Raw genomic sequence first — 13,971 nt, 5'->3', positions numbered from 1 at the left:
TAATATATATGTATATATATTTATATATATGTATATATATATTTATATAAATATTGAAATACTTTGAAAACGAAAATTCGCGGTTATAAATATATATATATATATATATAGATATAGATATATATATATTTTTTTTTTTAATCTAAAGGCTGAGTAGTTTCGGGGGGAACTGACAATTCGATTACACGGTCGATATATGCATGTGCATTTCTCCCTTTTTCTTTCTTCTTACATATAACCGTACGTGTAACTCTCGCGCTAATTAATACAGTATTGATTTTTTTTCAACGTTTACAACGTCACCATGCTCCTTGGCATCCCATTAGCATATATAAAAAATATATTTGGAATACACGCTTTCTCCATATTGCATTTTTACCACTTCTCCCTTGTCTTGTACTATCCTTTTATACAGTTTACAGTTTTGAAGTATTTACGCAACATGTCGGAACATCTTTCTTTTTTTCCCATTTCCGTCAAAAGTCTCATCTAATAAAAAATACCAATGGAGGTCTCAGGAAAACATGGTTTACGTATAGCAAACCGCGTGAATTTCTTTTTTCTCTGTCTGTTATCAACTCTTCGCTTCACTTACTATTTCTTTCTTATATTTCTATACTCTTTGTTTGCTTTTCTGTTCCTGTTGTATGGTGTAAACCATATGCCCAATATCTATTTGGATATTGTGCTACATTAAATTCTATCCTCAAAGACATTGTTTCTTTACTTAATTCCAGTATACAGGAGTATATGGCTCGGCGTTCTTTTCTCACACATTACTGTTCCCTTTGTTTTATCAGCTTATTTATGACACCCTGACCCTCCCTATGTAGAACAAGTTTTGATTTGTTTCATTCTCTTTGAAGACATTTTTATTGTGAAATTGTCCATAGAAGCTCGTAAACAGTTCAGATCCAAAACAGATCTGGATTTAAAGATTTGTCAATCTTTCTGGAATAAGCAAGTCCTTTCACAATGTCTTCCATGATAACAAGGAAGACTAACAAGTCCTAATAATCCATTAGTTTGAATTAAAAGCTCGAAGCTGGACCTCTTTTGAACCCTTTATGACTAGAATGTTTCTGGAGATGCCATTCCCAGGTACAAGATTTGGCGACTAATGAACAAATTTGAAGAAACACAATTACAAAAGACCAAGATGAAGGCAAAAGATAAGAAGAAATCCCTTATATTATATGAAATAAGCAAATTCCCTGAAAATTTTCTTATCTAAATCTGAAACAATGTACGAAGAGAAATTAGAATAAAATTCGTTTCCCTCGCCAACTATCAAATATTACTTACCACCTTCTTTAACGATACAGCTTACAAATAAATTACAAACTATAAATAACATGTTATTGCAACATTGCACGTGGGATAAGCTGCATGTCTCTTCTGTCATTTCCTACCTATTGCTTAAAACAGTATCACTTGAAATCTTTACCTTTTATTACTTATTTGCTTCGGTTCCCTTCAAGATTTTTGTGACTGCTGGCTCAAGGAGGCATTCAAATGATAAAATCACAGAAATCCAGTTGTCAAGGAACGCCGAGCCAGACACTAAGCCAAGAATCATCCATTCAGATATAATTTTTGTTGCTAATGAATGTAACAGGATTTATTCATAGAAGAACTGTTTCTCTATTTTGCATTGAGGACGTTTTTAAACCTGTCTTCCAGTCTAAAACTAGCTGCCACCTCAAAATTGAAGTGTACTTTTGTTGGAAAAGCGGAGGTTCCAAGTTTTTGTCGTTGGAAAAGTGAAAAAACACACAGAGAGAGATCACGGGAAACATCGAAGGGCGTGTACCTACGCCGATGGAATGCAACGGTTTCTTTATGTGTCCATTTGTGGTCAATTTGATATGTCAAAGAAAACATCTCCGAAAAAAAAAAGAAAAAAAAAAAAGGAACGCGTGTCTCGTTAAAATTAATATCAAAGTAAAACGAGGGTTTTGTATACATATTAGGTGTGTGGATATATATAATATATATATGATATCATATATATTATATATATATATATATCATATGTTAATGAGTAGGAAGAAACGAAGAAAAGAAAAAAAAGAAGTCACATTTCTTTCTTTTTACTTCGCCCTCTATCAGCCCGTCCTGTCATTTTAAGTATTATTAAACGTCAAGTAACTAATGCAAATATAAATAAAGCTATATCAGAGGCTTAGTAAGGAATGAAACCAAGTTTATACGCAACTACGCGCGTTTTGCTCTCCCTCTCTTTCTCTCATCCCTTTCACGCTTGCACACGCACGCCTCCTCTCTCGTTTTTATACTTATTACCTAATCATAGAATACATTTAAACATTTGTACTTTAACTGACTAAGCAAGGATTTTTTTTTATAATCGTTTAATATTTCTGTCTTTCCTCATTTTTTTTATTTTTATAATTGTTGTGTGTGTATATATATAGATATATTATATATATATATAATAATTTCTTCTTTTCTTTCTTTCCTTCTTTTTTGCTCCTTTCTTCATATTTTCTTTTTTTTTCCTTATAACTCTAGAACCACTGATACCCCATGTATTCTTATTTTTTCTTTTTCACTTATTAATGTTTATAATATAAATGGAACTCAACTTGAAGAAATCATTAAATAAATATGAATGACAAATAAAACATAAAAAAAAAGAGAAAATGATCGCGATCGAAGTGCTTCTATTCCTCTTCGTTCCGTTCGTTAAATTATGCAGTCTGTCGTTCGCTTTTTTTAAACTTCGTTTTGTTACTTTTCTTTTACCTTTTTTTTTTTATTATTTTATTTTCATTTTAGTCTTTCTTTTGGCACTAAAGAATTTCACTACGCGTAGCGAATAGTAAAAGTCTGCGGAGGATTTAAAAAAACGAAGGATAAAAATTAAAAAAGAAGATCGGCGGAAACTGTGCGGCCTGAACTGGCGAGAAATTCAAACCGAGGGCCTCCCAATTTCTTTTGTCGGATGAAGAACAATCGATATCTCGTTTCCTCTCGAATCGAGCCAACTAATAAAAGATTAAAAATGATTATTTAACGAAGGCGGAATGGGGAGAGAGGAAGTGGTATGAAAATAATGGCCGTTCTGTAAATTGAGAAACTTTCCTCGGCGTTTGTCTTGAGATCTACACATCGTCTTTTTTCAACTTGAAAAAGCAAAACACAAAAAATAAAAAGAAAAAAAAATGTAAAGTCTTAACGATTAACTACATTTAAATTAATGCTACTATTAAAAAATAATAATAATGGTCGCAATATAATAATATTAGCAATAATAAGTATAATAGCAATAATAGTAATAAGAGCTGCTCAAGAGCGTTCGCGCACTTATTTGAATTAAAAAAAAAAAAAGATGAAAAATAGAAATTAAAGATAAGTTGTCGAAAACTGGCGGGTCGAGAGGTAACGAGACGAAGGAAATCTTTTATGTCTTTCGTCATTTCGGCTTGAGTATTGGAGAGAGGAAGAAAACAAAAAAAAAAAAAAAAGAATATAGATTTGAATGATTAAAAAGAAGAAAAAGGAAAATAATACACATAAAAAGGAATTTGTTAATTTAAAAAAAAAAAAAACGAAAATCGCGGGTCAAGGTGGTAACAATGATCGAAAAAAGTCAAGAAAAGGAAAAGGAAACAAAAATAAAAAAATTGCAATAATAATAATAATAATAATAATAGTAATAATAATAGTAATAATAATAAAATAATAGTAATAATAATAATAGCAGTAGTAGTGGTGGTGGTAGTAATAGTAGTAGTAGTATTCATAATATTATTAATAGTTGTAATAATAATAATGATATAAAACATCAAAGTTATGGGTGTGGGAAAGGAAAAAGAACAGAAAGAAAAACCCCACATGAGATGCCATATATTAATTAATAATAGAAAAAAAAATGGAAAACTGAAAGTGGTGTCCCCGTTTTACAATAGGTCCGTCATGTGTGAAATGGTAAAATGCACGCATCCAACATTTTAACAATGTGGAAAAAATCAACACGACAATATATACATATAAATATGCCCTCTTTTCCTTTAAACAACCGACACAAGAACACACATTAATGCCTCGACGAAGATAAAAAAATAGTTGTTTAACATTACTTAAAAACGACCTACAAGAAATGAGTAAAGCGAAGAAAAAAAATGCCACTTTAAAAGGAAGAAAAAATAAAGAGGAAAAAAGAGCAACAAGGAAAACGCACTTATTCCACATGAATAATTTAACAAAGATACGGTTCCTAAACCTTTGTGAACTTCTGTTTCCTCTAATTCCTATGTCCGCTATATTTAGATCTTTGTACAAATACACGACGAATAATAACGTTCGAAGGAAAAAAATATATGTATGTACCTATGCATGTACGATTTCTCCTATTTCTCCCTTCACTTATAACATCTCCGTTCCATCCGTTTCCTTTTTTAAAGTTAATATTTTATAGTTACACTTTTAAGTCATGTTCGATAAAATGTCTCTCACAAGCAGATCAATTCGACCGCCAATTCTCATCAGCATAAACACTGTGAGGGTAATAACTTTCTTTATTTTATTACGCTCCTTTATGGCTATAGTAAAAGATCACGGTTCGACTTCCAGGATAGCCATGGATCTTAGATAGAAAAAACTCGGTAATCGCATAAAGATAAAACCTTTCTTTTTCTTTCTGTTTTTTTCCACAACTCTAGGAAGACTATGATTAACCGTAGGCTAGAATTCAGTTAATGACGCAACCTTTTTTTTTTTTCATTTTAAATCCTATCGTTAATGTGTATATGTATATATCATATATTATTACCTGTGTATATATATATATTATATATATATAAGTGCCCCCCGACGCGATATCCGCAAAAAACTCGCAAGTGTAATCTTATTTTTATTGTATCACTTAAATGTGATGCGATCTTCAAAATCAGGAACATATTTTATATATTTAATTTTTCGTATCTTTTTTCCTTGTTCGTAGCATACCCTCCGCTTTTTTTGGTTTTGACTATGCGACACAATTTTCCTGTTTTTCATCATCTTTTACGGCTGACAAACAACGGCTTTTGTCAGATGTATATATTTTTCTCTTTCGTACACATTCTTACAACTGCAGCAGCTCATTCTTGTACACATTGTCGATTAATAGACCGATCATTAATCAATGTCGAAATATAAAACCAAATATTTGCACTATAAACGCAAGAATTTGTTCGAATGGGAATTTGAAATCACGCGTCACTTTTAAATCGCCAAATTATACTTACGAAATAAATGTTTCCTTCGTCAATAAATACATAGGAATGATGGAATCAATAGTTATGAGTCTCTACTACCGTATTAAAAATTTTTTAATCCTTCGTTAAATTAATTAAATTTGTTCCTCATTGTTATAAACATATCATAGATACGAATCGTAAAAACAATGGACACCTTCTTTATGAATTTCAATTTCTTTTTTCTCTCTTTCCCCTCTCTTGCTTTTTTGTGTTTCTTTTAAGCTGCACATAGATAGCACGTCATCGTAAACGAACACAAAGAACCATTACAAAAACCGAAATCGTGTCGAAGAAGTATATTTAGGTGGCATCTAAAAAGGCCTTGGAAACTGTTTTTATTTATATATATATATATATATTTTTTTATAGCGATAAAAACATTAGATCAGATAAAAGTATAATACGTAGAACATATCTGAATACGTTTACTTTAATAGACTGATAGTATATATATCTTTTGTCTCTTATAAACTGCTTACAATAAGGTGATATATTCATTACTTTTTTGTCATTTAATAATTATTAGTTATTTTTCTTTAACAATGTAAGCAGAGTTTTCTTTATGTAGTTTTTATGTCGAGAGTGACTATTATAATTCTATACATATTAGGATAATAAGACTTTTGAGATTGTAAAAATCATCAAAAAATCTATCACAATTACCATTTACGTAACATGTAATCCCCGTTTCATTTTTTTTTCCTTTTATATTATTATTGTAATTTAAACATCAAGGCAAATAAGGGGTGAATTTCAACAGTGGCCTAAATTAGCCAAGTAGTCTTCCACAGATAAAAATATGTAAATAGAGTAAATCTATATACTAAAATATTCAAGTGAGCGTAATATAATAATTTTGTGAGGTAAAAGACCCTCTCATTAATGGTCATCCATTCATTACACTATGAGTCCATTTTTTATTTTCTTCTTCTTTGTCTTCAAATACGACTGGCAAAAATGTTTGCAACATATTTCTCTTTACTTTTTCTCAATATTATCTTTTTGCTTCTCTTTTCTTATATTCATATTGTGTATTGTGTATATAATTCATACATATCATTAGAGACCATTCGATGGCTTTGTATCGGGTGTTATTGTGCATTAAACAGAAATACACCTTCCACAAGGCGTCTCGCTAACAACATTTCGTTTCGGTACCTCTAATAATATTTACCTTGCAACGACATCAAAGACTCTGTAAGGACACAACTTATCCTGACGATACTATTATCACAGGCATTATTTATATAACTCTACTAACCATGACTATTAAATACTTCAGAATTACTTCTTTTTTTTTTTCTTTAATATATATAAAATTAAAACTTCTAATAATAAAAGATGATTACGACTTATTAGCTTAGGTGTACGTACGTAGGCTTCGTGCAATTTACTACAAATGTTACGCGCAGATTTATTATTTTTTTTCTGTTGTTTTGAGTAGCTCTATTATAGCGTTTCTGCAATTTCGCACTGTTCTCCTTGAGGTTTTAGACATATCCTCCCACTTTCCTCATTAACTAGCCATTCATCCCTTTAAAACCAATTCTATTTAGCATAGCCAATTTGTATGCGAAAAACAAATTTGTCAAAGCTATCCAAGTAGAAATATATATATATATATGGATGTGCTTTCTAACATTTGGTATGGCAAGATAGTTATTCACATTCAATCGTTATTGTAGGTAATTATAATACAATATATAGCGATCTGCCAGATATATCCGTATATATACATATATATGTGTATATATATATATATTTATATATATATATATATATGTATATATATATATACATATACATATATGTGTATATATATATATACATATATATATATATATATATGTTGTATACACATTGCATTTATATTTTTGTTTTATAGTTTCAATTAAATCTTAAGGCTGATCATGTAAACAACCCTAAAAAATATGTGTATTTCTATATATATGTATGTGTTTTACATGGATTTTCATCTTTTTTTTCTTACGGATCATGTTTAATTATATATACATAAATAGAAGTTGTTTAGCAAACTGTACGTTGTTTTTTCAATTTTTTTTCCTTTTTTAATCTTTTTATACATAGATAAAGATATTATTCCTATGATACCGGTGGTATAATTTTTACTTATGAACCTTGTATAATATATTACATGATCATTCCACAGCACTGTTAAATCTCGGAACGATTCTGTAATTTTTGTAACAAATACATTTACATGGTATGGATATATTATTATTCTCTAGCACCACGAACCAATAATTCACACACGCATATATATGTATATATATTGTATTTATATGGTGGACCATAATAAAGCATCCTGAGTAAATATTGTAACCATTACGTGCCTCGCCTATTATATATTTTTTTTCTGTTTCTTTTAACAATGCACAAAACGGGATCTATTATCAGTGGCAAGTCTAGAATAATTATTTTCGATTTTTTATTTTCTCGAATGTAATTCGTGTACGATTCCTCGTCTCGCAAGACAATTATATGTTTGATTTTCAACGTATCTGTAATTCTATGCTTTCTCTCTCTCTCTCTCTCTCTCTCTCTCTACTTTAACATTGCCCCATAAAATTCCTCTTTTCTTTCTTTCTCTTTCTGAACTACTAATTTTCAAATGCACGGAGAAGAATCACCAGGAACATAGCTCGTATTATTCCTTTTTTTTCAGTTTTTGCTCTTTTTTCTTGTTTAAGCTTCGTGTCTGCCGTAACGAGGAGTACTGGATGTGTTTTCTGTTAGTTTTATTTTTTTTTCATTTTTTGTTTGTTTTAAATAGAGATATGATATGATAAGAGCAGGAAGTACTACCATGTGTCGCAGCATGCAACATTTGTCTTCACCGCAACGTTAAGCACAGGAATTTGTATTATTATTTACTTCTTCTAATAACCGTAACCTTTTCGTATCTCAACATGCTTATTAGATTACTTAACGATTCTTAACGAAATCTTAGAAACTTAGTGTATCTACAAATAGATCTCGAAGTAACGTAGGGAAGAAAAAGTCTTATTAATTTCTCGTTTCCTTCCACTCATTCTTTGTCGCCACTTTTATCACACATTTTCGTAATACCTCCAGATTAAAAATACACGTTGCTTCGAGTACGGATTGAAAAATCAGTGTGTAAAACAGTGCTCGTTAGAGACTAGAATAATTTGATTTATAAACATACCTAAAATACTGACGAAGTCGAAGATGATGTGACCGATTGTGACGGAAAGCTACCGTTCTGCAACTTCCTTCCACATCTCCTCCTCCACTTCCGGTCAAAGCGATCCAATTCGGCTTTCTTCCAATTTCCTCTCTCTGCTACTCCTTGCCTAACTGTGTTTCTTTCTTTTTCTTCTTCATGTTAATTTTTCTTGGCAGTTTACCAAATGCAACTTCGCTAAATTACTATTTATACTGTTTTTTGGTCGGAGACGTACGTTTACCTAATTTTTTTTTTATTTTTATTTCTTCTTTCGAACGTTGTTACTTTCATAAAACAGGGACGCACTTATACTTGTTTTTCCATTTTTTTTTTTCTTTTATACAGACTATTAAAGCTGCATGCTGCACTCGTTTGTAATTCTATTGCTTGGATAGGCCCAAATCTCAAAGAACTCAATGTCACGGGCATATTGGATATTTTTCTTCTTTCTTTCGTTTGTTTCTTCGTATTAATCGATTTGTTCTTCGTTGAGAGTAGAGCGACATTCACCAAGATAATTCCACTCGCTGAAGAAAGTTACGACATACTTATTTGGTCTGCCCCTTCGCTTCATGATATGTAAAGAGTGTTCAACACGAGGACGTGGTGATTATTTTTAGCCAGAGTTACAATATACCCCTCTGAGGTTATTTTCAAGCCACAACATCGAGAGACCTGTGAAATTCCGTCAGGTGATCGTTTGATACGAATCGTTTGAAAAGAATCTAACCTTTAATTAATCTCAATTAATTAAAGGTTGCTCTGTTCAGAAAAGAGAAAATTAATGGGACGTGTGATTAATTTTGGGACGTTTACCTTGACGTATGGACATTCGAACTCGGAAATCAAGGAACCATCTCTTGAAAAAACAGCCACGTGAAAACGGTTACCATGCGAGTCTCCTATTAATATATCTCCTGCATCGCTAATATCGATCCCATTTGGGAAGTTTGTTACATTGTCACAGCCAATACGACGCAAAAAGTTTCCCTCCTCGTTAAACACCACAACACAATGTCCCTTAAAATCACAAACAAAATATTCTTTACCTGAAAACAAAAGAAATTTATATGTATAGTTTACAAAAGCTTGAAACACACAATATAGCCAAACATAATTTGAAAGGAATTATTTACCACTAATTGCAATATCACTTGGTTCTCTCATATATTCACTGCAATCGAACCAGTTTAACAGCTCTCCTGTATCGCTGATTACAAACACCGTTGGTGATACGCTATCAACAGCCAAAATGTGGCCTTCGCTAGTCACAGCTAGGCCAGCTACAATATCGATGTAACGAATTGCTATTTTCTTGATAAAATGACCACTTTTTGTAAATATCTGCATCCTCGATCGTTCGTTCCCTCGATCACAAACAACAAATTTTCCACTGTTCTTCATCACGGCGATCTTTCTAGGGTACCATAATTGGCCCTCTTCCTTACCAGGAACACCAAATTGGAATTTGAATATGCCAGTCTTATCAAATATCTAAAAATAGATTTCGACTATTAATATGAGCAGAGAATTTAAACTAATTGTCAAATATTGAAAAAAGTACCTGAATTCTGTGATTATTCGTGTCGGCAACAATAATATCTTCATCAGCACTTAAACAAAATCCGTGAGGTGAGCTGAATTGACCTTTACTGGGACCTAACTGTCCAAATTTACACCTAATTTGCATAGGAGTTAATTTCGTGTTATTCGAACGCGGATGAGTATAATTTCCAGAACCGGAACCAGTTACATTGCCAACTGTATTTCCTACTACTACAGGCATGTTATGCATGGAGTCTCCTCTTAAATCATCTGCAAGAAATATCGTTATGTAATCAAATCGTTTTGACTTATTTGAAATATACAATAATCCAGAGAGATTTTACCAGCACCCTGTGAAAGTATGGTGGAAGTGGATGAAGATAATGATTGAAATCCTCCATTTAAAAGACTGTTAGCAGCTAGACTCAAGTTTGGTGTGTCCACAATGGCTGGCGAAGGACCTCTCCCTAGTACTAAACCACTACCACCATTAATAGTAGGATTGCCGAGATCTGGAAATAAACAAAATGAAGTAAATGATTACACTACATTTGACGCACCATACACACACACACACACACACGCGCGCGCGCGCACGCACAATAATTCATATCAGTGACCCCATACCTTGATTACCAAGTGTGTTTCCTAATTTTGCAAGAGCTTGTAAATTATTGATTGCATGGCTGGTAGAACTCAGATCGCCGGCAAATAAATCTGCTAAAGTGAAAGACGGCGTTGGACTAGGATTCGAACTCGGCCCAACCACGTTCGTGTCTCCAACCATTTCGACTTTTTCCGCCAGACTAGCTAACTGCTGTAGATTATATTCTTGAATACTAGTAAGCCCATGAATAGGACCTGGAGGAAGAGATACAGAAGGTGGTGGAGGTGGAATACTTTGAGGGCTGGATGTTGGAGGTATAACAAATGAAGGGTCACCTTCGAAGGAGGATTGCATTGATGTAGGAAGGGAAATGGGAGACCTTGCACTAATAGAACGAGGACAGCCCATTGAAGTATGAACAACTTGTTGGTTCACAGAAACTCCTGACATAGTTGTAATTGGTTCTGGAGTGGATTTTGTTACTGGTGTGCTTTCCGTATGAAATTTACCAAAGACTTCCTAGAATTATATATTTCATTAACGTATGTTTGTTCATTCAGATACAATTAAACATATGTAGTATAAACAAACCTTCAATGCTTTTTCAAACTGATTGTAGTCAGTTTGAAACTGAATAGAAAACGTAACATTTGGCTTTGGTGTGTTTTTTATTAAATTCATTAACTGTGTTCCTACGATACGACGAAGAGCGAGGATCTCCACAGCATCACCATGCTCAAGAAGTCTGGAGGTAAAACGACAAGCATCTTCTATCTTCTCCACTGTCTTTTCAACGCTGTAAACATGAACAATGATGTAGTAAATACATTTTAAAGATATAGACAATATTTGTTCCAAGTGAAGAATGTTCCTCTAACCTATGAAACGTGTCCATTATTTCTAATTCCCTATCTGAATGTAATTTTTCAAGCTCAACCAGGGCATTGTCTCGACATTTCTCTAAAACAGCCTTGTAACTCTGAAATGTCTCTACAATTAGATCTTTAGCTTGATCATGTTGTGCTTGTAGTTCACTAAGTGCATTTTCTAGTTGTGCAGATACTTGGTCACAGTCTGCTATTCTTGCTTTACTCTCATTCATCAATTTTATTAATTCTTCTTTCTGACGTGGTTCTGCATCCATTAGTCTTTCATACTGATGCTCTGGAGTTTTGTGTTCAATAAGCAAACACTCGTTGCATATAGGTTCCTAAATTGAACAATTAATAAAGTGGGTTTTATAATATTTGATCTTATACCAGTACTCTTACCAATAATAATACAATAAGAGGTTTAAGTCTATTCATAATCCATACTATGTATGGACTCTACAGTCCTCAATAAATTATCACAAAATCAAAGAATTTGGAGGCATGCTAATTACCTGGCAAGTGTAGCAGTAAAATTTCATATTTTCAGCAGGATGATATTCGCAAAAAATAGGTTTGTGTATTGGTATAGCTTCGTTGGATTGCTTTAAATCTTCAAAGGCCATGACCTTGTGACTTTCAAAACAACGCATGAACTGGTGTGCGGTGTTGCAATTCGGACATAAGAAGTTGGCACAGTCCGAGCAACGTGCAACCGCACTCTCTTTGGCTTTACACGAGGTACAGAGTACAGCCATGTTCTCAATCGCAGACATGTCAAGTATATTCGTTAGAACATAATCGCATGTCAGTGACGCAGCACCCTTAGAACTAATGGAAGTTTCTTGTTGACAGAGCGGGCAGATTAGGACAGAGCTAACTTTAGAGTCACCTGCCTCGTCCATCAGAAGCTTATCCAGGCAAGCCTCACAAAACACATGAAGACAAGAGAGCACTCGTGGAGAACAAAGTTTGCTCATGCAAATAGCACATTCCTGATCACCTGATTCACCTGAGCCACAATTTATTTCTTCCAAGGCATCACCAGGATTAGAGGTTTCGCTGCAGCTGGTAACGGTGTTTATGTTTCGTTCAGTAAACACATTCCCATTCTCCACATCTTCGTTTTGACTGATACCAGTTCCAGCTGGAACCGAAGCTGTTCCAGAAGGAACAGCCACCATAGACGATGCCATCTTTGTAAATCACTTCTTGTTTGTCTGCGAATATCTTCTCCTTTGTGGATAGTTTCTTTATTTCTTACAGACAGTCTTGCCGGGGTAACCGTGAGATCTAACGTTTAATGTTATTTAACTAAACATATCGTTCCAATGAACGAGACGAATAATTACGAGAAGAAAAAAAAGAAAAGCCACAAACCCCTTTTTCAGATCGTGAAACACGAGGGCCAAGACATCGTAGCATCGATCGTTTAATCAACGAAACAAAACACTGCTAGTCACGGTTGGCCACCACCAACGGGGATTTCTACTACCGTGTGTATAAAAATAATGCTTGTGGCGCACACTAATGAACGGAAAAAAGAGAAAGAGAAAAAATCAAATCAACGCAAGACGCTCGTTACGACGAACGAATTTTTGTCATGCAGCATTTCAAGCTCTGACATATTTCGTTTTCGTCTTTTTTTATTTTCCTTCTATCTCTCTCTCTTTCTCGTTTCCTCGTGTCTATCGAGATAAAAAAAATTCCTCTCCAAGTTTTACTTCTGTAGTCACACACACACACACGCGGTTAATTCGTTTTCCTTCCCTCTCTCTGCAAGAGCTTTGAATCTATTCTTCTTTCTATTTACATTTGTAACACTATTCTCTTCGTCACTGGTCTCGGAATGCTTACCAACTGAATTCGTATTAAATATTCGTTTTGAACAGGATCAACGTTTTGACTTGCGTATCGAATGTACTAAGAAACATTTTTATCGATCATCCACGAATCCCCTTTGAGTCGTTTACGATAGCGAAACGGCGATTGTTTCAATTTCAATTGTTATCCGACGCCTCAAACCGCGAATATTTCTGATTTTTTCATATGTAGAGCGGAGGAATAAATCATTCGAACCAAGAAGAGTTGACCCCAATGCAGGAGCCCTGCAAACAATTAATATAACGATGAGTGCACTTATAGACCCGTAACGCGGGACTTAGAAACTTCCCCAAGTTTCGTCGATGCAGCAAACCGGGCGACATCACGCGACTATGTCGAAAATTAGAGACGTTGTAAACTTTGAATGTCCTTATTGACCCAATTTTTCAATCTACAATGAGAACAATACAGGATACTTCAGGAATTATTAGACTGCGAATATTCATGCAAATTTGTATTTTTGTAAATATACTTTCGGTATAATCGGTAACGATTCCGCATAAAAAAAGCATAAGATACTTCGTTTTCAAGAAAATTGAAATTAAAAATTGAAGAGAGAAATAGAAAATTAAATTAAAAAATTTATCTACC

The 13,971-nt window shown here is 33.4% G+C and overlaps 1 protein-coding gene across 3 annotated transcripts; it reads right to left on the bottom strand.

Annotated features, from left to right (window-relative positions):
- Positions 1–5,832: 5,832 nt before the first annotated feature.
- LOC117242510 (brain tumor protein-like) lies at positions 5,833–13,763 on the bottom strand. 3 transcript variants are annotated; one of them, XR_004495277.1, is made up of 10 exons: positions 12,012–13,763; positions 11,506–11,837; positions 11,219–11,423; positions 10,648–11,146; positions 10,365–10,532; positions 10,040–10,290; positions 9,612–9,969; positions 9,292–9,524; positions 8,455–9,150; positions 5,833–6,798 (listed from the first exon to the last, which is right to left on the bottom strand). XR_004495277.1 is itself a non-coding variant. In XM_033509237.1 (10 exons), exons 2-10 carry the CDS (start codon positions 12,690–12,692, stop codon positions 9,046–9,048), a joined length of 2,832 nt encoding a protein of 943 aa, XP_033365128.1. In that variant the 5' UTR covers positions 12,693–12,789; positions 12,877–13,763; the 3' UTR covers positions 8,038–9,045. The 3 variants fall into 3 exon arrangements, 2 of the variants coding, with proteins under 2 accessions (XP_033365128.1, XP_033365129.1); XM_033509237.1 differs by lacking the exon at positions 5,833–6,798 and having other exon boundaries at positions 8,038–9,150; positions 12,012–12,789; positions 12,877–13,763; XM_033509238.1 differs by lacking the exon at positions 5,833–6,798 and having other exon boundaries at positions 8,038–9,150; positions 12,012–13,272; positions 13,354–13,763.
- Positions 13,764–13,971: the final 208 nt, after the last annotated feature.

The sequence above is a fragment of the Bombus vosnesenskii genome, unplaced genomic scaffold, assembly GCF_011952255.1.
Source record: "Bombus vosnesenskii isolate JDL3184/JDL3185 unplaced genomic scaffold, Bvos_JDL3184-5_v1.1 scf7180000016274, whole genome shotgun sequence".
NCBI classification, from domain to species: domain Eukaryota; kingdom Metazoa; phylum Arthropoda; class Insecta; order Hymenoptera; family Apidae; genus Bombus; species Bombus vosnesenskii.
Note: the sequence above shows the minus strand (reverse complement) of the source record. Positions and strands in the feature narration are given on the sequence as shown.

Bases quoted from the DNA above. Each gene is read 5' to 3' on its own strand.
- LOC117242510 (XM_033509237.1), bottom strand. From the start codon at position 12,692: ATGGCATCGTCTATGGTGGCTGTTCCTTCTGGAACAGCTTCGGTTCCA. The intron at 11,838-12,011 runs GTAATTAGCATG...TGTTCAATTTAG, and splicing joins TTTACTGCTACACTTGCCAG to GAACCTATATGCAACGAGTG. The intron at 11,147-11,218 runs GTTTGTTTATAC...ATATAATTCTAG, and splicing joins AGTTTGAAAAAGCATTGAAG to GAAGTCTTTGGTAAATTTCA.